Consider the following 26240-nt stretch of genomic DNA (forward strand, 5'->3'; position numbering starts at 1 on the left):
GCTGGCAAGGCCGGCAGTTATTGCCCATCCCTAACTGCCCTTGAGAAGGTGGTGGTGATCCACCTTCTTGAACTGCAGCAGTCCATATGGTGTGTCATAGCAGTTTGGTACAACTGAGAGTCTCGCTCGGCCATTTCAGAGGGGTAGTTAAGGGTTCACCACATTGCTGAGGGTCTGGAGTCACAGGCCACACCGGGTAAGGACGGCAGATTTCCTTCCCTAAAGGACATTAGTGAACCAGATGGGTTTTTAAAACAATCCTGGTCACCATTACTGATACTAGCTTTTTTAATCCAGATTTATTCAATTAACTGAATTTAAATTCCCCAGCCAGCGTGGTGGGATTTGAACTCACGTCTCCGGATCATTAGTCCAGGCCTCTGGGTTACTAGTCCAGTAACAGAACCACTACGCTACCGTTCACTAAAATGTGAATGTCACCAGTAAATATAAAAGACGAACTTCCATGGAAGGAAGCAAAAAGTGTATTGAAGCACCAAACTGTGGAAGATTTAAAAATTATAGAGGTCTTTATTAAAGTTTAAAATATTTGTTGCACACAAAGTCAAGGAATGCCAGCTCGCAGGAAGTGGCATGCTTTCCACTGCTGGCACCCACTGTTGACATCAAGTCCCCCCCTCTGCTCTTCCTGAGCAATGTCCATCACCCGACGGCTCCAACCTCGGAAATGCTATCACACAGCTGCCTCCCTGACGGAGGTCTGTAATTCCGTGCAGAACCAGGTGCCATTTTCGCTGTGGGCTCCTACTCACTGGACTGAGATTGTCTAAAAATCCTTTCAAATAGACCCTGCAAACAGTACACAGAAGAAACTGTCACCCCATCAGTCTGGAGGTGAACCCAGGCTGCAGAGGTGGAACACCCACTGCATCAGTTGCCCCAAGTGCTTTCGTAGACCTATTTGATTTGTGACTATTCTTCTTCCAGTTACAGCAGATCAGGATATGAACTATTCCTTGAGTCATGATTTTTGTCTGGCATTCATCCTGTTTATCACAGTTCTCCCCATCCCTTCTTCTTTTTGACTCTTGATTTGCCAAAACACATTCTGACTACCACGTTTCTTTCCTTAGCACTTACCTCCAGCAGTGCCAGTGAAGCTAACCTATCTTCCTTTCTTTTTTAGGCGGGTAGCACTTCCGCCTCCGAGTCAGAAGGTCGAGGGCTCAAGTCCCACTCCAAGGACTTGAGCACAAAATCCAGGCCGACACTCCCACTGAGGGAGAGCTGCACTGTCAGAGGTGCCATATTTCAATGAGACGTTAAACCGGGGCCCGGTCTGCCCTCTTCGGTGTACGTAAAAGATCCCAAGGCACTTTTTCAAAGAGCAGGGGAGTTCTTCCCCGGTGTCCTGGGGCCAATATTTATCCCTCAACCAACATCACTAAAACAGATTATCTGGTCATTATCACATTGCAATGCGCAAATTGGCTGCCGCATTTCCTACATTACAACAGTGACTACACTTCAAAAAGTAATTCATTGGCTGTAAAGGGCTTTGGGACATCATGGGGTTGTGAAAGACGCTTTAAAAATGTCTCTCTTTATTTTCTTTCTTTCAGATGATCAGACCACATTTCCAACATTTTCTGTTTCCATTTGACAAAGATCACATTTGTGAGCCCAATTATGGGAATCGCAATATACGTAACTTAAACATACAAGAAAATGCTTTCTTTGTGAGTTATTAGTATTCCAACATCTTTCTATCCTAACCTCTATTGTCTCTATTTAACCTCGATTGTCTGTCAACACTACTATGATGAGTGCTGCCCAGGAGCACCCTCTCTAAGGCTCATCACACTACCTCTACTCCAACTCATTCCAGGATCCTGTGGAAAACTTCCTTGTGCGATCTTCAGATTTTTAAAAGCCGACTTTGGCTTCACCTGATCGGTACGTCCCAATTTACTTACGACTCTCTCTTACTCTATCAGATTAGTCAGCGTCCTGTACTGTGGGACTTGGTTTCTCAATATATCAAAATTCCCCTGTATTTGAGCCCGATCTCCCCCAGCCTTACAACCCTTGGAGACATCTGCGCTCCTCTAATTCTGGCCTCTTGTGCATCCCCGATTTTAGTCGATCCACCATTGGCAGCCGTGCCTTCAGCTGCCTGGGCCATAAGTTCCGAAATTCCCTCCCTAATCCTCTCCGCCTCTTTCCTCCTTTAAGACACTCCTTGAAACCTACCTCTTTCACCAAGCTTTTGTGTTAGTTGAGAGATAAATATTGGCCAGGACAGCAGGGAAAACTCCGTTGCTTCAAAATACTACAGTAGAATCTTTTACATCTACCCAAGAGGGCAGATGGGACTTTGGTTTTAACGTCTCGTCTGAAAGACAGCGCAGCGCTCCCTCAGGTATGTGAGCCTGGCTTTTGTGCTCAAGTCTCTGGAGTAGGACTTGAACCCACAACCTTCTGACTGAAAAGGCTCTTCAAATCATAGAATAGTACAGCACAGAAAGAGGCTATTCGGCCCATCAAGTCTTCATGAGGCTTCCCTTGTGCATTCATGCAAGTACTTCTTTGGTTTTTTTTTTAAATTAAAGCCGTCTTGATGGCGAGACTCTCCTTTTTTAAAGAAGGCGGGTGTGGGGGGGGGGGGGGTACATAAGAAACATAGAAGATAGGAGCAGGAGTAGGCCATTCGGCCCCTCGAGCCTGCTCCGCCATTCAAAGCGATCATGGCTGATCATCCAAATTCAGTACCCGGTCCCTGCTTTCTCCCCATACCCCTTGATCCCTTTAGCCTTAAGAAATATATCCAACTCTTTCTTGAATATATTTAATGAATTGGCCTCAACTGCCTTGTGTGGTAGAGAATTCCACAGGTTCACCACTCTCTGGGTGAAGAAATTCCTCCTCATCTCTGTCCTAAATGACCTACCCCTTATCCTTAGACTGTGACCCCTGATTCTGGACTCCCCGACCATCGGGAACATCCTTCCTGCATCTAGTCTGTCCAGTCCTGTCAGAATTTTACAGTAGATAGCTCACTGCTGAAGGGAATCGGTAAAATCCTCCACAGCCCTCTGCCACTTTTTGCTAGCGATCCAGCAGATAGTCATCAGCAAGCAGGCCAACATGGTCAAAAGGTTGTACGATCATGGTCAACTTCCAGAGTGTACCACTTATTTGCAAAGACATCAGGGATGCACTGCATGTGAACACTGACTACTCGGAGATGATACTTGCATCAGCAAATCCAGACCCCTGATGTCTGGCATTTAGAAAGCCAGATCTGGTTCTTGACTGAAGTCCAATAACCAGCTGGAAAAACGTACATGTGAATGTTGAGGTGAGGACGGGGCTGTGTTTGGCCTGTCAACACTCAACTGTCTCAGCTTCACGTGAGGAACGGTCACTCTGGCAAAGTAGCAGAAGGCGGCTGGAAGCTGTGGAGCCGTACCCCAACAGGGAGTCGGCCACTTCAGAGGAAGAGGGGAGAAACTTTAAGGGATGCTTATCTCAGATCATAATTCACTGGGAGGTCAGAGTATGGCTTAGGCACAGAGCTAGGAAATATTCACAGTCCCCCTCCTCAATCGCATTCTGATGGAGGTCCGACCTGACTGTAAATGAAGCGCAATTTTAGCTAGCAAAAAAATCATTGCTACAAGCATTTCTTTAATAAATATTTCAATGCACTTGTTGCAGCACCAATGGGCCTGAGCCCCAGAGCATACGCTGCAATCACACACCTTCAACTAATAGCCAACCAGCCTCACAACATTTAGCAATGTAATAAAAGGCACAGTACTGCTCCGTAAACACCTTTCAACTCAGCATTGGGGGAGGGGAGAGAGGGAACATGCTGTGCAGCAGGTCTCACACTGACTTTCGACCTCGAGAACACAGGCTCAAATACAGCCCAGACTGACTGGGTGAAAGTCCTTTCTGTCTGCTGGTGTCAAGGCCCTGTACTGGGGGGGGGGGGGGGGGGGGGGGGGGGGAGTTGGCACAGTCGTGATCCAGCACACAGCAGAACCACAGCACAAAGCTGACCACACGGGCTTCTGATGTAGAGGGGTGTATGGAAACAAATGTTATACTAGCGTCGTGGGGGGCACTCTTCTGAGGTTGAGGCTGAGGCACATTGTTGGACAAGACTGGAGGGTGCTTGCCTTTGTTTTTAAACCATTATGCATCTGACCTGGAAGTGCTAGATTCTGACATAGGGGGTTGATTTTAACTCGGGGAGCGGACCAGTGCGTGGAGGGCCCGGAAGCCAGGAAGGAAGCGAGACACAGCCGATTTTAAACACCGGGCCTCATTTTAATATTCCCAGGCAAGGGCGGGAATCGGGGCGAGGGCCGTCTGCTGCCAGGGCGCAAGGGAACGATTCCCAGCATAAGGCAAGTGCTGGGGCGGGGCAGGGGGGTGGGAGAGGGGTACTTCCCAAACATATGCCAGTGTGGGGAGGGATAGGGAAGGTAGGAGAGACCCGAGGATTCCTTCTGGGGCCCGAAAGATCATTCCTGCTCCTCCCGACGCCCCACCAAGATATCCTCCTGAAGAGTAAAAAAAAATGAAATGGATTGTGGCCTTTTCTGGCCACTCTGCTGGCTCACACCGAGGTTCTCGGTCAGGCCTCCCCCCATGAGTTGTAATTAAAGCGATGTCGTCAGGCTGCGACCTTTACATTTCAATTAGGCCACAGCCTGCATGTAGCGGGAGCCTCGGGCGACTTGAAGGTCAGCGAAGAGAAAATGGCGCCTGATTTTAGCCCCTCCCATCGACGTTCCCGTTAATTCTTTTTGGGTGCGCGGCCCATTCAAAATACCGAGCATGCGCAGTTTTTCCCCATTAAAAAGCCGGCTGCACGGGAGGTCCAGAGAGCTGAGCGGCCACGTTAAAGGGAACGTTGCCTCCCGCGCAACCGTTCCCATTCGGCAGGTGGGGTGTCTGAAACGGAAAGTACTCCATCCCCAGCACCAACATCCCTCAAGAAAAGAAGTGTTTTAAAAACCTCGGTTTGATAGGATCCTCTCCTGACCCCTCACCTACTGATGGCTTGCTCCTCGTCAGTTATACCAGTCTCCCTGAAAGCTCGGTTGGATTCCTCCAAACTCAGGGCGATTGCTCTCTGAAGGTCATCTTTGTCATCTCCAGTAAGGTCAATAACATCTGTAAGCACAAACACATTTATATTTGGGGGTGGGTGGGGGGGGGGAAAGAGTTATTCCGGAGATGACTGAGGGCCAGTCAGTACTGTTAATACAGGTAAAATTACAACAGCTATCTGTGCAGCTACAAGGATTTCAGTAAAGTGTAAACACTGGGTTGGTGAAATGTTTATATTAGGAAGAAAAACATCTAGCAATTCAATCAGATATTAATTTCAGATTTCTACCTATTGCTGATGATTCTGTTATTCCCATTTGCACTTCCTCTAGACCCATCTTTTCTTGTCCTGTTACCATCTCCTTTTGCCTTGCACCATCATATATGATTACATTGGATTACGTAGGATATACGGCCCAACCAGTCCATGCCGGCGTTTATACTCCACTCGAGTCTCCTCCCGTCTTTCCTCATCTAATCCTATCAGCATAACCTTCTAGTTCCTTCTCCCTCATATGCTTAAATGCATATATACTATTTGTCTCAACTACTCCCTGTGGTAGCGAGTTCCACATTCTCACCACTCTCTGGGTAAAGAAGTTTCTTCTGAATTCTCGATGGTGTCGAGCTTCTTGAGTGTTGTTGGAGCTGCACTCATCCAGGCAAGTGGAGAGTATTCCATCACACTCCTCACTTGTGCCTTGTAGATGGTGGAAAGGCTTTGGGGAGTCAGGAGATGAGACACTCGCTGCACAATACCTAGCCTCTGACCTGCTCTTGTTGCCACAGTATTTATGTGCCTGATCCAGTTAAGTTTCTGGTCAATGGTGACCCCCAGGATGTTGATGGTGGTGGATTCGGCGATGGTAATGCCGTTGAATGTCAAGGGGCGGTGGTTAGACTCTCGCTTGCTGGAGATAATCTTTGCCTGGCACTTCTGTGGCAACAAGTGAATGTCACTCTCAGAGACGACAATCTCAGAACCTCTTGATCGAGGAGTGCATCAAATGTCCTGCAGTTTAGTCAGACAAGTTAACACTTCGGGTGGGAATTTTTATCAGAAGCGGAACAGCTGGGAATGAGAAGCTTCTTGTATAGGACCAAACACAAAAAAAGAGGAAATTGGCAAAGTAAAACCGGGGAGCGATGAGGAGAATTTTATTTTTTTATTTTTTTATTTTTTTTTACACAGCAAGTTGTAATGATCTGGAATGCACTGTCTGAAAGGGTGGTGGAGGCAGATTCAATCGTGGCTTTCAAAAGGGAATTGGATAAGAGAGCCGGACAGGCACAGGCCGAGTGAAATGTTCCCGCTAAGGTGCATGTGTCCGCGGGATAATCTGAAAGATCCCACGCAGACCGCTTACTGGCTTTTATATTGTAAATACCACGAATGCACAGAAATTTAAAGGAACCACACATTAAAAGAAACAGGCTGACATGAATCAGTCATTCATGAAAGAAAGACTTACGAAATAATACTGAGCGGCCTGCGGGTGGCGCTGTCCAGGGAGAGTATAAATACTCGGGCACGGGCCCAGCTTGCGCAGGACATTCTTAACAGGAACTAGTGAAGGACACAACTAGACCTCCATGTTGTAAAACAGTTGATTAAAGCTTTGTTAAACGCTTAGACCAAGTGCCTAGTAGTTTTCTTACGTCACAGGCCATGCAGAACAAAGCGCAGCTTGCAGGGAACATTGGGCGAGTGGTCTTCTTCTGTGCTATATGATTCTACGAAAGAGAACAGCAGGTGGAAGGCAAGAATACAGACACAATGCAATGTCGTGTTCAGCCATGCAGACTGGAAAGTCCCAGTTTCAATTCCCGATCTGTACTGATGTAGCTTATCTCTGGCGGTCAGCAGTAGGGCTATAATTGGCCTTCGTAACGATGGGCCAGGGAAGGAAAAAAAATCAGCCAGGGTTCCCATTTCCGGCTTCAGTAACTCCTGCTGCAAAATGAGTGTTTGTGAACAGGATTGGGCTTCCCTGTGGTAATAGAATAGTCCATTCTTCAGCTAACACTCGTTTTCTTGGGCTTGTACACAAATAATGGCCAGGCCACTTGAGTTGTTGGGAGGGCTGCGAGTGCTCACAGAACTGTACTCCAGCAACAGACCCTCAAGAGAGAAGAGGATAGGGATAGAGGGAGAGGAAATTGTGGGAACACCCCCTCTCACTTCCCCCCCCAAAAAATCTAAATCAATGGACAGGACAGTTTACAATGCAGGGTCGGCCAAAGGTGACAATTCACTCGCATCAGACCCCAATCACCTCTACGTGATGCACACACACTAAGTAGAGGCAGAGAACTGAGTCCACTTGCGGGTTACACAGTGGAAAGAAGCAGAGAATTCATTCAGCTCCAGTTCTTAGAATAGGATATATGTAGAAACTGCCCGTGAGCCCACATTTGGTGCAGTATGGATCATTACAAGTTTCTTGCACATGTACAATACTGTACACTGGGTAAACAATAAGCATATTATAGTACACAAGCTGATATTTGAGAGTAGGATGAACTGTGGTGTTGAATTAGGGCAATGATCTCAGGTAGCCAGTCACTGAATAATATGTGGATTAGTGTCTTGCCATTACTGCACCTTATGTGGCACGAGCAAAGACTTCTTGGCCTCCTTCAACAGGGTACTGTGCAAGTGACAGAAGTCACAGCACAAAACTTTAATTCACTAACAAATACCCGCATGACCCCTGCCTCAAACATCTTCAACGCAACAAACAGAGCAGTGTTGAACCAAAACCAATTTGCCCGCAGGTAGATTCTTGCCTGCGCATAGTCCCATGGGAGCAGTCAAGTGGAAGAGGCATGCTTTGACTCTGCGAAAAGGAGATTTTGCTTTGGATCAGAAAGGTCATGTTGTCATAATGTAATAACAACAATTTGCATTTATATGGCGCCTTGCACTGTCAGAGGTGCCATCTTTCGGATGAGACGTTAAACCGAGGCCTCGTCTGCTCTCTCAGGTGGACGTAAAAGATCCCATGGCCACTATTTCGAAGAGGAGCAGGGGAGTTATCCCCGGTGTCCTGGCCAGCATTTATCCCTCAATCAACACAACAAAAACAGATTATCTGGTCATTATCACATTGTTGTTTGTGGGGCCTTGCTGTGCACAATTGGCTGCCACGTTTCCTACATTACAACAGTGACTCCACTTCAAAAGTACTTCATTGGATGTAAAGCGCTTTGAGACGTCCAGTGGTCGTGTAAGGTGCAATATAAATGCAAGTCTTTCTTTCTTAGTAAAACGTCCCAAGGAGCGTAATCAAACCTATTTGATACCTAACCACATAAAGGGATATTAGGAAACAGGTGACCAAATGCTTGGTCAGAGGGGTAGGTTTTAAGGAGTGTTTTAAAGGAGGAGAGAGGGGCGGAGAGGTTTAGGGAGGGAATACCAGAGCTTGGGGCCCAGGCAGCTGAAGGCACGGTCACTAATGGTGGAGCGATGGAAATCGATGGGGTTGCGCAAGAGGCCAGAATTGGAGGATCGCAGAGACCTCAGAGGGTTGTAGGGCTGGAGGAGGTTACAGAGATAGGGAGGGTTGTAGGGCTGGAGGAGGTTAGAGATAGGGAGGGGTGAGGCCACGGAGCGACTGGAACATGAGGATGAGAATTATAAATTCGGGTCATTTTCTGACTAGGAGCCAGTGTAGGTCAGCGAGCACAAGGGCGATAAAAATGAAGCATTTGTGTCAAAGATGAATTATATATGGGATTCTTTCATGCTAGTCAGAACGCACACACAATTAAAATTGGTTGCTGCGAGCTGTTTCTGCAGGCTGTCAAGACTACACATCCCGGACTGGCTGATAATACCTCAGGACAACACAAAGACCTAGCTTAGTTCAGGAGGGCATTAAAATGTATACCTTTAAGCTAAATGTAATTTACAATAGGTTTAATATTCACTGTTTTTCAGGGTGGGGGGTGGGGGGAATGGAAAGTAGGTGTACATTCAGCCAAACCAACCAGACCAGTCTTTGGAATGTGGCGTGTCTTCTGATCAAACAATGAGGCTTAAAACCTTCCCGCACACTATCCAGGCTCACTGTGCTGAGTGAGCCCTGTTCACTTTGATAACAGCAAGGTTAGCTTCCGGGAGAAGGGGCTCGTCGCTCTTTTAATTGGCATCTCTACTGTACAAACCCAGGACAGCGAAGGAGTCAACGGTCAAGTCCTCAATTTCCTGTCCAACAGTGACAGCGGAAGAGTGCGTCACCCACTGCGAGAGTCTGACCAGGGCCAGGATGGAAATTAAGATATTATCCCAAACCCGCGACCTCTACCACCTAGAAGGACGAGGGCAGCGGGCACATGGGAACACCACCACCTCCAAATTCCCCTCCAAGTCACACACCATCCTGATTTGGAAGTATATCGCCGATCCTTCATCGTCGCTGGGTCAACATCCTGGAACTCCCTCCCTAACAGCACTGTGGGAGCACCTTCACCACACGGACTGCAGCGGTTCAAGAAGGCGGCTCACCACCACCTTCTCAAGAGCAATTAGGGATGAGCAATAAATGCTGGCCTTGCCAGCGACGCCCACATCCCAGGAATGAATAAAAAAAAGTCAGATTTCAGCTAGAGAAAATCAAAAATTAAATATAAAGTACTTAGACCACTAATAATGACAGCGTATCACACTTTGTTGTTTTGTAACGGAACTCATTACAGAAGGAGTCTGGAATGACTATTCTGTTCAGCCACGTACAATTTATAAAATAAACCAGCATCCTGATTTTACATTGATCGCATCTTAGCAGTGTGCGCGTCAGATCCATCTTTCGGAAAACTGAAGCACACACTAGGTCACGTGCGGATGATTACAGTCTCCTGTGCATGTATCAAAGGTGTTTCAAGATTACAGCTCCTGCTGCCCAGGTCACACTATTGCGCGTCTAGGTATCGTGTAGTGAAAATAAACTTATGTCGTAAGAGATGTGGGATCTACTCTCAGGAGAGACCAGTCACGTTAACCCAAGAAAGTTATCTAGGATAGACCTGAAGTTTGTTACGTTGCCACTGACCTTGTACGGGGACCTGCCTTGGAGATCATTTAAAATGTTTGGAACTGTTCAATGGGTCAAGGCATTCCATTCAATTAGAAGCATGCTGTGGAGCCGTTTACAGTACACTTATTGGTCAGCTGCAAACCCAAGGAAATATAGGAACAGGAGTAGGCCATTCAGCCCCTCGAGCCTGTTCCACCATTCAATGAGATCATGGCTGATCTGTGACCTGTGCCCCATTTCCTTTAATACCTTTGGTTAACAAAAATCTATCAATCTCAGATTTAAAATTAACAATTGACCTAGCATCAATTGGCATTTGCGGAAGAGAGTTCCAAACTTCTACCACCCTTTGCATGTCGAAGTATTTCCTAATTTCACTCCTGAAAAGCCTGGCTCTAACCTTTAGGTGAATACCTTTGCCTAACAAAAATTGACCAAAGTTTTCAAATTTTAAACTGAAAATATCTAAAAAGCAACACTAGGATTCGTTTGCTCATTATTACTTTTATTGTCACTACCAAACGTTATGGCGCTGGATCGTGCGAGACAACTGGAACAAAACGGCAGTTCAAATGACGCGAATGCTGCAGCAACCTGTCACCTGTACTGAGGTTAGTGTAAAGGAGAAGTGCACGCTCGGCAACTCTTCAAAATTATGAGGCAAAAAAAGTTCTTTATCCATCCCTGTGACAGCTTTGTTGTTAAGGCTTGTCTTCCATAACAAGCCTTCGTCCAGTGCGCCACTTACTTGTGTCAGCCTGGCTTCCCACACTGATGTACCGATCGTTGCCGGTTTGCCCTGTGTGATAGTAGGCTTCTTCCTGTTGTGGTGCTTTGGCATTCTTCTCAGTCAGGAAAGCCACAGCTTCTGCAAGATCCCCATTACTCGCCTGCAGAAAGCACAAGAGGTAAGTTAACAGCAGACAAAGCTCCGGACTTTGAACAAGAACACAGGACACTCACCGCCAAAGCGAGTCCGTGGAGGAAGGCAGGCTGGAAAGAGGCTGGAACAAGTGCCACAGAGGGCAGCACCTGCCCCTTGGCCTCCTCCTCCTGCTCACCTACTTGCTGCCCCCTAGGCAATATCATCCGCAGGAATGGGGTCAGCATTCACGCATACACTGACGCCATCCAGCTCTACCTCTCCGCCATTTATCGACTGCGTCGCTGCTGGCAGACTGCTTGTCCCGACATCCAGCCTTGGGTCAGCTGCAATTTCCTCCAGTTAAATACTGGGAAGATCAAAGTCATCACCTTTTGCCTCCGCCACCTACTCTATACTGTTACTGGACTAGTAATCCAGTCCTGGACTAATGATCCGGAGACAAGAGGTCAAGTCCCATCACGGCAGCTGGGGAATTTAAATTCAGTTAAATAAATCTGAATAAAAAGCTAGTATCAGTAATGCTAACCATGTATCTGTCGAATTGTCGTAAAAACCCATCTGGTTCACTAAAGTCCTTTAGGGAAGGAAATCTGCCATCCTTACCCGGTCTGGCCTAGATGTGACACCAGACCAACAGCAAAGTAGTTGACTCTTAACTGCCCTCTGCCTAACAAGCCACTCAGTTGTCAAGAAGGCAGCTCACCACCACCTTCTCAAGGGCAATTAGGGATGGGCAATAAATGCTGGTCTTGCCAGTGGCACTCACATCCCGTGAATGAGTAAAACAAATATACCATTGCCACTGGTTCCGGCCCCTATCCCAGCTACTGTCTCAGGCTGGATCAGACTGTTCGTAACGTTTGACCCCGATCTGAACTTCCAACCCCAGAAGGGTCTCTCCATCGTAGAGACCACCTACTTCCACTTCTGTAACATCGCCCGCATCACCTCAGCCCGTATGCTACTAAAACCCTCATCACCCTCCAGACTCAACTATTCCAAAGTAACTGTTGTTGCTGTTTCAATTTCCTCATGAACAGGGTCCATACTATCTGAACTCCAAGGTGCGTTACTTCCTTGTAATAAACGCCAAACTACACACCATTCTTAATAACAAAAACACAGGCTTAGTCATATGTTGCCTTTTTTAAATTAGCACAGATCACTTAAATCGAGTTTTAAATAAAATCTGAAAATCAAAAGCTGGTATCAGCAAAAGTGACCATGAAGCTGTCGGATTGTCGTAAAAACCCAACTGCTTCGTGAATTAGGGAAGGAAATCTGCCGTCCAGCCTACATGTGACTCCAATCCCACACCAATGTGGTCGGCTCTTAACTTCTCTAAAGTGGCCTCGCTAGCCACAGTTGTATCAAACCGCTGCAAAGATTGAAAGCCACACGGACTGCAGCGGTTCAAGTAGGCCCACCACCACCTTCTCAGGGCAACTAGGGATGGGCAATAAATGCCGGCCTTGCCAGAGAATGACTAAAAACATAATTTAGTGAAGAAAACTGGAAAATAATTTCAAAGGGGCCGAAACTCCCACAGTTGCATTTTACCACTCAAACTGAAAGATCATATTTCACAGCATTTTAGAGAAACAGCACATATCCACGACACAATACACTGCAGATTTTGGTGCTCTTTATCTTCCTTTCCCCTACATTAAACTGAATAAATCAGAGAATCATAGAAACCTAACAGCACAGAGGGAGACCATTCGGCCCGTCGTGCCTGTGCCGGCTCTTTGAAAGAGCAGTCACGCTCAGTCCCACTCCCCCTGTTATTGTCCCGAACCCTGCGAGCTCCTCGTCCTCAGGAACCCGTCCGACTCCCTTTAACATTATTGATGGAATCAGCTTCCACCACCTGTTCAGGTCGAGCGTTCCCGATCCCCACAACTCCCAGTGGAAAAACATTCTTATCTCTCCGCGAAATCTTTTTCCAACGATTTTGAATCGATGACCTCTAAGTTACTGACCCAGAGGGAATACTTGTTCACTATCGGTTATGGTAGCATAGTGGTTCTGTTACTGGACTAGTAATCCAGAGGCCTGGACTAATGATCCGGAGTAACAACAGAAAATGCTGGAAAAACTCAGCAGGTCAGGCAACATCCGTGGAGAGAAATTTGAGTTGATGTCTCGGGTCGAACCCTTCTTCAAAACTGGAAAGAAAAGAAATTAGATCGAAGGCAGGGCTGCGATCGGACAAAAGAAGTGAAAGAAACAAAAGAGCTAGACGAGATGGTAACAGGCTGAGATTAGGTGTAAAGTGTACTGGCAGGGCAAGAGATAGCTGCCAGGTGTGAGAGAGAAACAAAAGGAATGGGGGGGGGGGGGGGGGAAAGGAGTGGAAAAATTCCAAGAAAAAATATGTAATGGGGACCGAGGTTATGATCTGAAATTGTTGAACTCGATATTGAGTCCAGAAGGCTGCAGAGTGCCTAATCGGAAGATGAGGTGACATGAGTTCAAATCCCACCACGGCAGCTGGGGAATTTAAATTCAGTTAGTAAATAAATCTGGAACAAAAAAAAAGCTACCATCAGTAATGGTGACACTACCGGAACTGTCGTAAAAACCTATCTGGTTCACTAATGTCCTTTAGAGAAGGAAATCTGCCGTCCTTACCTGAAAACCTCGATCAGGTCACCTTGTAACCTTCTCTATCTCTCCACATAACTGAAGTCCCTCACCCCTGGTAACATCCTGGTAAACCTCCTCTGCACCCTTTCTAATACCTTTACATCTTTCCTGAAGCGTGGGGCCCAGAATTGTCCACAATACTCCAGCTGAGGCCTAACCAGTGATTTATCAATTTCTAGCATCTCTTTGCTTTTATATTCTATTCCTCAACTTGCCTCGCTGCCTTTAAGGATTGTGTATATGAACACCAAGGTCTCTCTGCTCATCTACACATTTCAAAATCATATACAGGAAATTCTTTGGTATCCCACACCGACGGGACCGGGATGGTGCCGGTTGATTAAAAATTCCGGATAAGAACATAAGAAATAGGAGCAGGAGTAGGCCAATCGGCCCCTCGAGCCTGCTCCGCCATTCAATAAGATCATGGCTGATCTGATCCTAACCACCAATCCACTATCACAGAACCATCTCCTGAATCTAACAGAATTAGACACACGAAATAGGAGCGGAGGGTTATCTACCGAAGCTATTTTTAACAAACATATTTCCATAATGCAAGATGGGGGAGATAATTCATGATAAAGATGGAGAGACACACAGAAAAATGGCGGATCGGAAGAGACTACCGGCAACGCGGGAGAGTCAGACTCCTGTTATTGAGGTGTTCGGACTTCCGACAGCGCCAAGAAGCCGAGTAGTGGCAGTTTGGAGAACTACCCCCACTGACTAACTCGGCCACCGCGGGAGACTCGGACTCGGCAACATTGCCGGTTATTGAGGTGTTGTTTTCGGAGTATGAATTTTGCTGGTTAATAGAGAATTCTGGATATTTAGGTGCCGTTTAAATGAGAGTTTCCTGTACTGTCTTTCCAGGTTAGTCCTCCCAAAGTGCATCACTTCACACTTCTCCACACTGAAATCCACCTGCCGTGCTTCTGCTCATTTCACCATCCTGTCTATGTCATCCTGACATCTATAACTATCCTCATCGTGATCTACTACTTTGCCAAGTTTTGTATCATCTGCACACTTTATAATGCTGCTCCCTGTACCCGAGTCTAGGTCGTTCATAAAAATTGCAAAGAGTAATGGACCCAAAACTGACCACTGCAAACCACCTCCCAGTCTGAAAAACATCCATCCACCACCACTCTTTGCTTCCCGTCATTGAGCCAATTTTATATCCATACCACCACTTTATTAATAAGCCTCCTGTGTAGCACTTTGTCGAATGCCTTCCGAAAATCCATATGTACAACATCTACTTGATCAACCTTCTCCATTACCTCATCAAAGAATTCAGTCAAGTTAGTCAGACACGATTTACCTTTAACAAATCCATGCTGGCTCTCCTTGATTAACCCATGCCTGTTCCTGATAATGGTTTCCAATAACTTCCCCACCATCGCTGTTAGGCTGACTGGTCTGTAGTTTCCTGGTTTATCTCTCTCCCCTTTCTGGAACAGTGGTTTAACATTAGCAACCCTCCGGTCCTCCGACACTACTCGTGTATCCAATGAGGATTGAAAGATTGTGACCAATGCCTCCGCTATTTCTACCGTTGCTTCTTTCAGTAACCTAGGATGCATTCCATCCGGACCAGGTGACTCACCAACTTTCAGTAATGCTAATCTTTTTAGTATGTCTTCTCTATTATCCTGTCCATAACTTCCCTCTCCTCTTTTAGTGTAACATTCCCCTCATCCACTTCCTGTGTGAAGAAAAGTACTCATTTAATACTTTAGTCATGTCCTCCGTCTCTACTTGGAAGATTTTCCTTTGGGTTCTTAATATCACAGAATCACAGAATCTACAGTGCAGATAGAGGCCATTTCGGCCCATCGAGCCTGCACCGACACATATCCCACCATATCCCTGTAACCCCATGTATTTAATCCCCTAACACTAAGGGTCAATTTATCATAGCCAAATCAACCTAACCTGCACATCTTTGGACTGTGGGAGGAAACCGGAGCACCCGGAGGAAACCCACGCAGACACAGGGAGAATGTGCAAACTCCACACAGACAGTCGCCCGAGGCCAGATTTGAACCCGGGTCCCTGGCGCTGTGAGGCAACAGTGCTAACCACTATGCCACCGGGCCCAACTTTTTCCCCAGCTAACTGTTTACACTTTATATGTTTATAAAATGTTTTAAGGTTCAATTTTAATGTTGCCTGCTAATCTTTTCTCGTAACCTCTCTTTGCCACCCGTATTAACTTTTTCAATTACCTCCTGTACTTTCCATAATCGTCCTGGTTATAAACTGAATCTTGCTCCTGGCCTTTGTCATAAGCCTTCTTTTTCTGTTCAGAGATTATGAAATCTCTGCCAATCTCATTCTGTTACTGGCTCACAACAAAGGCAACAGATTGCTCATCCGCTTCCCTTTCACACGGCTAAAATCTAGACTTCACGTGTCAGCTTGGCTCACTTGGAAGCACTCTCACCCGAGTCAGAAAGTTGCAGGTTCGAACCCCACTCCAGGACTTGAGCACATAATCTCGGCTAGCACCTCAATACAGTGCTGAGGGAATGCTGCATTGTTAGAGGGTCCATCTTTTTGAATAAGACGTTAAAAGAACCCGGGGCAGCATGAGGAAACATTTTTATTACTGTTGTTGCGATCTGGAATGCACTGCCTGAAAGGGTGGTGGAAGCAGATTCAATAGTAACCTTCAAAAAAAAGACAGACAGATTTGCATTTATATAGCGCCTTTCACGACTTCAGGGTGTCCCAAAAGAGAATTGGATAAATACTTGAAGGGGAAAAAATTACAGGGCTATGGGGAAAGAGCAGGGGTGTGGGACTAATTGGATTGCTGTACCAAAAAGCTGGCACAGGCACAATGGGGCGAATGGTCTCCCTCTGTGCTGTATATTCTACGATATCGAAGCCCCATGTGGTTGCTCCAACGATGAAGCTGGACATTTAAAAGATCCCGTGACGCCTTGCACTGGGCTACACTAGGGGTGAAGTACTGCTGGTTACAGGTCCGTCACTGATGATAGTGAGCATTAACAGCGCAATATAAATTCAAGCTGTGGTAATGGTAAGTTGACTCAAGCACTGTGGAGGTGATAAATGAAGAGTATTACACAAGGATTGCATTGATGCATTAAAGTGGATTGGATTAAATGCAGTTTTTTCAGCTGGTATATTGGTACCAACAAGCTAAATAAACCTGGTGACAACACTGCTGGAGTGATCAGTATCTTAGCAACTATATGCTCATCTAAAATGCTGTGACCTTTGACTGGCATGTAGCCCATCTGTAGCTGAATATGATATTCTGCATACAACCAAATGTACTGACTTGTCATTGGCAGGCAGCCATTACTCTTATTACAATGGTTCGCATCCCACACAAGAACCTCGGCATTAATTTCAGTTATGGCCAAATGCAACATCATAACTTAGCAACAACTCCCTTTTCCTGTTTTAATTTTGCAAGGGGAGGACAAATGACAACCCGGGCCTGAGCTCGAAGCACAGAATCATTAAAAATACAGCCATTCAGCCCATCACATCTATGCAGGTGCTAGCTCATCAACTGGAATTATCTATTCTAATACAATTCCCATGCATTCTTTTCTAGTCTCTCTTTTCAAATACCTATCCGATTCCCTTTGAAATAATGTTATAGCCACGACTTCAATACCCACTGGTGGCAAAGCCTTCCATGTTTTAATAAAGGACTGGGTGAAAAACAAATTCTTCTGACCTACCCCTTCAATCCTTAACTGATAATTCGCAGGTCATGCCTGTGTTGTCGATTTCCCAACTAGTAGAAACAATCTTTCACTAGTTACCAACCCATAGTCTTCCATAATGTTGAGAACCTCTATTAGATCCCACTTAACCTTCTCTGTTACAGTGAAAAAGCACCAATTCTTCCAGCCTTTCTTCATAACTATGAGCTATCATTCCTGGAATCATTCTACTGAATATTAACTGTGCCCTTTGCATGGCTCTACTATCCTCCTTATAATGGGGTGCCCAAAGTTGCATGCACTATTCCAACGCTCACCCAACCAACGTCTTGCATCAGCACCACCAGATGGGAAATTATTCTGCAGTTCTTTTCATGGAGGGAGGAGGAAGGAAAAGAGGGAACATATTTGGATTGGACATCAAAAGCAGTCATCACTATTATCATAGAATCTTACAGCACAGGAGACTATTTGGCCCATTGTGCCGGTGTCAGCTCTTTGAAAGAGCTCTCTAATTAGTCCCACTCCCCCCGCTCTTTCCCCAGAGTCCTGCAAATTTTTCCCCTTCAAGTATTTATCCAATTCCCTTTTGAAAGTTATTATTGAATCTGCTTTCAGGCAGCGCATTCCAGATTTATATTCTACTTGTGTTCCTGGTAACACATTTGTGAAGGAAATTGGAAATTGCTCTGATGTCATTGTCATGTCAATCTTTGTTACAGTCATGTGATTATTAATGACAGAGTTTAGTGTCACATTATTCCTACATTGCACACTGAACCTTTGGCATGGACCTGCTACCAATGAGATACCTTAGGTAGGATGTGGGGCTACGGGAACCTTAACAATAACACAAGCTTCTCCTGACGGCCAAGGAGATAAAGGAATTGAGGAGTTAAAAGGCATTAACCAGTGCCGCTCCCGAACGCTATCCAGTAAACCCAGCTGGAAAGTGCACATGGGTAGAAGTCTGGTGACAGCAGAATCGGCTCAGTTGTGACGACTCTCTTTCCCTTCCACCCCGCTCGAATAGGCTGTCGAAGCTCACACAGGAAGATTAGTCGGAGTCACCGAGGGCTGTCACAGCCCAAGGAGTAAGAGTTGGTGACTTGGGGGAGAAAATTCAACAAAAAAATATTTAAAACCTACACCATACAACAGACTGACTCGCAAAACTGTGTTCCATTCAACTCTACAGAAGTACAGATTTCAAAAGGAAACTCTGCTGATACTACGTCAGCACTTTCAAGGTATAAACAGATGGGTACGGAGGTGCTGCTTTAATTACAAGACACATGGTTACGTTTTCTGACCCAACCAGTACGTTTCCCAGTCAGATTATCCGTTGTGAAGACACGTCAACACACTGGTGCTATTCATTACATGATGAATGGTACCAATCTCTCACTGCCCAGAAACATGATACCAGTCAGAAGGGTAAAATTTAATGGACATAACTCCCAGTGTAGACTAATGTGATGAATGTCTACTCTCTCTTTTGGATATAAGGGTCCTATGTGAAATTAACATTGTCGGTATTGATTCTGTGTCAGAGGTGGCTCAGTGGGCAGCACCCTCGCCTCGGAGTCAGAAGGTTGTGGGTTCAAGTCCCACTCCAGAGACTTCAGCATAAAAATCTAGGCTGCCACTCCCAGTGAGGTACTGAGGGAGCGCTGCACTGTCGGACGTGCTGTCTTTTGGATGAGACGTTAAACCAAGGCCCCGACTGCTCCCTCAGGTGGATGTAAAAGATCCCATTTCAGAGTGCAGGTCCACAGATATCTGAAGGTAGCAGGACAGGTAGATAAGGTGGTTAAGGCGGCATACGGAATACTTGCCTTTATTAGCCGAGGCATAGAATACAAGAGCAGGGAGGTTATGCTTGAACTGTATAAACCACTAGTTAGACCACAGCTAGAATACTGTGTACAGTTCTGGTCACCACATTACAGTTCAGCCCAACTTTACTTATTCTAGCAGCAGAGCTGCTTATAAATAAACTGTCGCAGGTTGCAAATTGAGGTGAAGCATTCTCAATGCCCAGGTAAGTACAGCCCCGGAGAAAGATACATGTCTACATGCTAGAATATAAAAGGGGAGGATGTTTTGCTACAGATATACAAAGCCCTGGTTAGGCCACTGTGCTAGAGTGCTGTGTACAGTTCTGGGCACCGCAGCTTAGAAAGGATATCTTGGCCTTGGGATGAGTGCAGCGCAGATTCACCAGAATGTTACCAGGGCGCCAAGGGTTAGATTATGAGGAGTGCATAAACTAGGCTTGTATTCCCTGGAATATAGAAGGTTACAGGTTGATTTTGAAAGGAATTGCTAGGGTAGATAGAGAGGACATAACCTTAAAATCAGAGCCAGGCCATTCAGGAAAGGTTAGGAAACACTTCTTCACACAAAGGGTAGAAGAAATGTGGCACTCCCTCCCACAAAAAGCAGTAGATGCTCGCTCAATTAATAATTTAAAATCTGAGAGAGATAGATTTTTGCTTGCCAAGAGAATAATGGGATATGGAGCCAAGGCGGGTAGATGGAGATAGGATACAGATCAGCCATTAGCTCACTGAATGGAGGAAGGATCGAGGGTCAAAATGGCTTCCTCCTGTTCCTGTGCAAAGAAAAGTTGGAATCGGGATTTCTAAGATAATGTAGGTAGATTTATGACTAACTGATAAGAATCATAGAATGATACCGCACAGGAGGCCAATCGGCCCATTGCGCCTGTACCAGCTCTTTTTAAAGATTAGTCCCATTCCCCTGCTCTTTCTCCACAGCCCTGCAATTTTTTTTCACTTCAAGTAATTATCCAATTCCCTTTTCAAAGTTACTATTAAATCTACTTCCATCTCCCTTGCAGCCAGTGCATTCAAGACCATAACAACCCACTGCGTAAAAAAAAATTCTCCTCATCTCTACTCTGGTGCTTTTGTCAATTATCTTCAATCTGTGTCCTCTGGTTACCGACCCTCCTGCCAGTGGAGACAGTTTCTCCTTATTTACTCTATCAAAATCCTTCATGATTTTGAACCCCTCAATTAAATCTCCCCGTAACCTTCCCTGCTCGAAGGAAAACGTAACTGAACAATTTTTGTGTGTATGGTATAAATTAACTTTCTAAATTAAGACACATCTTTTAAATTACTGCATATAGTTGGTGACCTAATAAAACTCACTACACACTTGGTTTGAGTATAAAGCAAGGCTTTAATCAACTTGTTTCAGAACATGGAGCTCTAGTTGTACTTCACTAGTTCCTGTCTTACACAATGTCCCTGGCAAGCTGGGCCCACGCCCGAGTATTTATACTCCTTGGACGGCGCCATCAGCTGGTCGTCCAGCGTTATTTCATGAGTCGTTCTTTAATAATGATGAGATTTATAACAGTTGGTGCTTTAAAGTGTCACTGCCAGTAAAAGAAGCTGAACAAAAGAAGTGAATCGATTGGTTGATTTTGCAATACTTGCTATTCCATGGCTGATAACTTTGTGGGGGGGGGGGGGGGGGGGAACTGAGCGATGTGTTTGGTCGGTGTGCAGTTATCTGGCAGTTGATTGGTAGCTTTTCCTCTCTGTCCAGTGAATTGAACTTTTTTTTTTGTATGATTGAAAGCAAATCAATCGGATGTGTGAGCCAATCAGCATTTTAATTCAACAGACTGCAACTATTTCAGCCAGTCAGGACTTTGCTTTTGCTATTACAGCTGTGAACAGTATGACGCTACACATACAAGACTTTTATAAAAGGCACTCGCAATAAATAGATCATGTCAGTGAGTTACACAGGTTCAGTATGCTTTTCACAGAGCCCACAATAATCTGAAGTGTCTGTACCGTTAAATGCCAAGTACAGTACGGTAGTGTTAATGGGCTAGTAATCCAGAGAACTAGAATAGTAATCCAGAGTACATGAGTTCAAATCCCACCTTGGCAGGTTGAATTTGAATTCAGTTTTCTTTTAAATCTGGAAATAGAAAATCTGGTATCGGTAGTGACCATGAAGCTATCAGACTGTTGTAAAAACCCAACGTGGTTCACTCGGAAAGAAACCTGCCGTCCTTACCCAGAGTGACACAAGTCCCACGCTAGCGTGGTTAACTCTTAGCCAGTGTTCCCTGTAAGGTCCGTGGCCGCGCACTGCTGCAGGGAACCCGTGCAGCTGGTTTGCCGGCATTTCAATGTAATAACGTTAAAGGAGCAGCGCAGAGCCAAAAACAAAATTACAGGGAACATAGCTCTTAACTACCCTCTGAAGTGGCCTCCCAAGCCCTTCTCAGGGAAACTGGGGATAGGCAATAAATGCCGGCCTTGCCAAGACTGAATAATAAATTACATTCTATGTATTCAACCCATTTAAGACAACTTTTTCACCAATTTTCTCCTCTCCGCTCCTAAAGGCACTGACTCATACTGGAGACAGTAACACTTGGACTAGGCACTTGCCAACTGGCTAGCCTTCAGAATCATACAGAACAAGAGGCCATTCGGCCCATTGTGCCTGTGCCGGCTCTTAGAAAGAGCTCTCCAATTAGTCCCACGCCCCTGCGCTTTCCCCACAGCCCTGCAAATTTTTCCTTCTCAAGTAAATATCCAATTCCCTTTTGAAAGTTACTATTGAATCTGCTTCCACCGCCCTTTCAGGCAGCACATTCCAGATCACAACCACAGCCCAGCTAAGTATCAAGTGTCTATTCAACAGGAGCGGCTATCATAGCCAAATCCAATCCTCAGCCAACAGCAACACACGCTTTTCAGCAGGAGCCTCTGGCAGTGAGCAGGAGTGGGAAACCTGGCTTATTTATTTCCCTCTCTCGTCTAGGGCGATGTGGACAATTGTTGTGCTCCAATTGACACCCTGGCTAACTCAGCACAGGCCAAGAAGCGAAGCTGGGATCTTCTGGCCTGTCAGAGAAATCATTAACTGTACCACACATCCAAAGAGGGAGGATAGCTGACATGTCCCCAAGGCCTCCGCAAAAGGTACTAATATGCATACTTTGAGGAGGTAGCTTACCCTTCTATTACCAATCCATTTGACCTCTTGTCTGCCACCGTCCAAATATCAGTAAGGCAAGAATTATATTTTCACCAGCTGCAGAATTTCTGCCTCTAACCGGACGAGGAATTCACAAACCCAATTTGTTATAACAGCGACGCACTGTTAAGACCATATTTTGATCAACCCTTCAAAGTGCTCCATCGTCACTGCCTACCTAAAACCATTGTGGGAGTTCCACCTTAAATATAATAAAATACAATAGGGGATTCAGGGGAAACTTCTTTACCCAGAGAGTGGGTAGGGTGTGGAGCTCACTGCCCCGGGGAGTGGTTTAGGCAGGTGGCGTGAATGCATTTGAGGGGTGGCTGGATGGACACGTGAGGGAGCGGTTTGCTGGTGGGGTTGGGTGGGGGAATGGGGGCTCGTGTGGAGTATGGATGGGTTGAATGGCCGGTTTCTGTGCTGTATATTGTATTTAATATGAGGGCCCACCACCACTATCTCAGGGGAACTAGGGGATGGGCAATAAATGCCGACCTTTCCAGTGTCAACCACGTCCCGAGAATGAATAAGCTCCAGGAACACTAATGCTAGGTAAATTGCAATGTAATGAACTGAACGAGGTCGTCCTTTTATTATAAAGTGTACAGTACCTGTAAAGCTTGTTGCAATAACTGGATGTCATTGGTACCAGTGACCTCCCTCAGTTGGTTCAGTAGTGTCTGTTGATGCTGGAGAATAGAAAAAAATTACATTGCCATCAGTGCAGAAAAATCCCATTTCACGGCAAGTGCTTCAACAAAACAAAGCTTGAAACTGGACACAAAGTACTGTTAAACTTGTATAGAACCTTGGTTAGACCACACGGGGTACTGTGCACAGTTCTGGTCTCCATATTACAAAAGGGATATAGAGGCACTGGAGAAGGTACAAAAAAGATTTACAAGGGTGATAAAAGAACTCAGAAAGACCGAACAGGCGGAGGCTCTTTTCTCTAGAAAAGAGAAGACTTAGAGGTGACCTGATAGAGGTCCTTAAAATTATGAAGGGGTTTGGCAGGAAAGATGTTTCCACTTGTGGGAAGTCCAAAACTAGGGGCCTTCAAAGTGCCCCATCGTCACTAGGTCAGAATCCTGGCACTGCCTACCTAAAACCATTGTGGGAGCACCACCATAAATATATAAGATAGTCACTAATAAATCCAGTGAGGATTCAGGAGAAACTTTACCCAGTGAGTGGAGTAGTTGAGGCGAATAAGCTTAGATGCAGTTATGGCGAAGCTAGATAAGGACATGAGGGAGAAAGGAATAGAAGGACATTTTGATAGGGTTTGATGAAGTCAGGTGAGAGGAGGCCCGTGTGGAGCATAAACACTAGTATAGACCTGTTGGGCTGAATGGCCTGTTTCTGTGCTATGGGCGAAGGAGCCACACATGAATAATCATTTGGTCATCCTTTCCCCAAAAGACACTGACCCTTGCTGGAAAGAATTTCACAAGTTAAGTAGCAGCCATTCTTCATATGTGATCCTGTGCTATTGAACCATCACATGCAACACAATTTAGTCTGATCATATCCTCAAACCAACATACACAGACGTAGTCGGTGGACAACCAGGAGCAGGCACTCTGGACGGTTTTACTCCTCCCTCCTTGGCCCAGGAATGCTTCGGTTACTTGCAGTGCGCCCCCAACTGCTGCTTCAGTTCAGATCAGCAAGCCCAGCACAGTCCAGGAATAGCGCACCATGTATGTGTGTGTGTGTGGATCCACATGTATGTTCATTTCCAACTCGGCTCATAACTTTTTCCATTTTCTTTTTTTCGAAGACATTTGAAACCGATTCTAGTCAGTGTTGAAATGCAAAATATGGGAATAGAGAAGGAAAAGGGTGGAAGACACCTATGTTTCAGGTTGTGGAACCGTCATCTGACAATCAGTTAACGCCCAAAACATCAACTTGTCTCTTCTCTCCGCAGATGCTGCCTGACCCGCTGAGAGTTTCCAGCAGATTTTGAAGTGTCAGCCATGGCTCAGTGGGCAGCATTGTCACCTCCGAGTCAGAAGGTTGTGAAGTCCTACTCCACAGATTTGAGCACATAATCTTGGCCGACACTTCAGCGCCAACACTGAGGGAGCGTCGCAGTCGGAGGTGCTGTCTTTCGGATGAGACGTTAAACCAAGACGTCTGCTCTCTCGGGTGGATGTTAAAGATCCCATGGCACTATCTGAAAAAGAGCAGGGGAGTTTCCCCCCCACCCACCCCGGTGTCCTGGCCAATATTTATCCTTCAACCAACATCTCTAAAGCAGCTAATCTGGTCATTATCTTGTGAGAACTTGCTGTGCGCAAATTGGCTGCCATGTTACAACAGTGACGACACTTCAAAAGCATAAGTTGGCTTTAAAAGGCTTTGGGACGTCTTGAGATCGAGAATATAAATGCAAGTCTTTCTTTCTTACCAGCAACTATAGTATTATTTGTTTCGAGGATGGAACATTACTAATGTGTTGAGGCCTGAAGGCATCAAGTCACGTAGCACAGCCTTCCAGTGGCTCATGAGTTTTACAGTGAAGTGTAATGACATGTGTGGTCAACTCGCCACAATACAAAAACCAAACTGTGAAGAAATAAGCAGTGGCACAGTTACAGAATGTGTCCATCCCAAGTACAGGAAACTTTGGTTTATCCGGAGGTTAAAAGTCCGGAAAGCTTTATCTACCGGCAAAATTCAGGAGCCGTTTCCTATAAGTTTTTTTACTTCTCGTTGCTTTATTTTTCCCAGTCAGGCTCTGCAAGGTCTGTAGCTAAGCAACAGCTTCAGCTAGAGACGCTTTTAAGCTGCAGCCGACTGTTTTGAAGCTGTTGCTAAGCAACAGGGTTTGTTGATTCACACGGAGCTGAAAATCTCCGTTATGTTTCAACATTAGCGCTGGTTTGTCCGGCAGTTTTGATGGAACAGCAACAGCGCGGTCCCGTCGGTGCCGGGTATCACAAAGTTTCCTGTATGAGGTGTGCCTGGGAGGAGCACTTTCAGTTGTAAAACAGTAGGGAGAAAAACTGGTCTCCTGAGCTCTCTGATGGTGATGCCAAAGAAAGACAGACTTACATTTATATAGCGCCTTGCACGACCACCGGACATCTCAAAGCGCTTTACAGTCAATGAAGTTCTTTTGAAGGAGTCACTGCTGTAATGTGGGAAACGCGGCAGCCAATTTGCATACAGCAAGCTCCCACAAACAGCAATGCGATAATGACCAGATCATCTGTTATATAATCTAGCTAAAGGCAAGTGCAGGGCTGGTTAGCTCAGTTCTTTAGGGTATGGTGCTAATAACACCAAGGTCGTGGGTTTGATCCCCGTGCTGGCCATATATTTCCTTAAAACATCCAAGCAGAGTGGAGCAGCAGAATCGTGCTGGGCCCATAACCCAGAAGTCAATGGATCAAAACCATTCTCTGCTAGCAGCAAGATCAACTTTACATTGGACACGAAGGGAATCGCGGGATATGGGGATAGTGCGGGAAGGTGGAGTCGAGGTCGATGATCAGCCATGATCATATTGAATGGCGGAGCAGGCTCGAGGGGCCGAATGGCCGACTCCTGCTCCTATTGCTTATCTCCTTAAGTCTTTCTTTCTTTCAGAGATGGAGAAAGTGCCAAGTGATACTCGCACTGCCAAGTGTGGTACTAAGCTGTACAGACCCAGAAGGTCCCACAATTGAGATTCAGTCTGTGTTGTATCAGTTCATCTAAGCTGGGACGTCAATTGAGATCCGCTCCCCCGGGATAGGAATTGTTGGGGGGGGGGGGGGGTAAAGAAAGTCAGCCATTGTTTCTGTTCTTGACTAT

General features: G+C 45.8%; 1 protein-coding gene across 1 annotated transcript in view; it reads right to left on the bottom strand.

Annotated features, from left to right (window-relative positions):
- Positions 1-26240, bottom strand: part of LOC147107891 (ubiquitin carboxyl-terminal hydrolase 25-like) — a 179380-nt gene that overhangs the window by 131257 nt on the left and 21883 nt on the right. The window contains 3 exon segments of the mRNA XM_086007271.1: positions 5028-5151; positions 10879-11020; positions 23042-23119. Coding sequence (XP_085863397.1) covers positions 5028-5151; positions 10879-11020; positions 23042-23119 — 344 coding nt within the window.

Source organism: Somniosus microcephalus, chromosome 14 (genome assembly GCF_052327205.1).
Source record: "Somniosus microcephalus isolate GS21.2 chromosome 14, FLI_Smic_1.0, whole genome shotgun sequence".
NCBI lineage: Eukaryota > Metazoa > Chordata > Chondrichthyes > Squaliformes > Somniosidae > Somniosus > Somniosus microcephalus.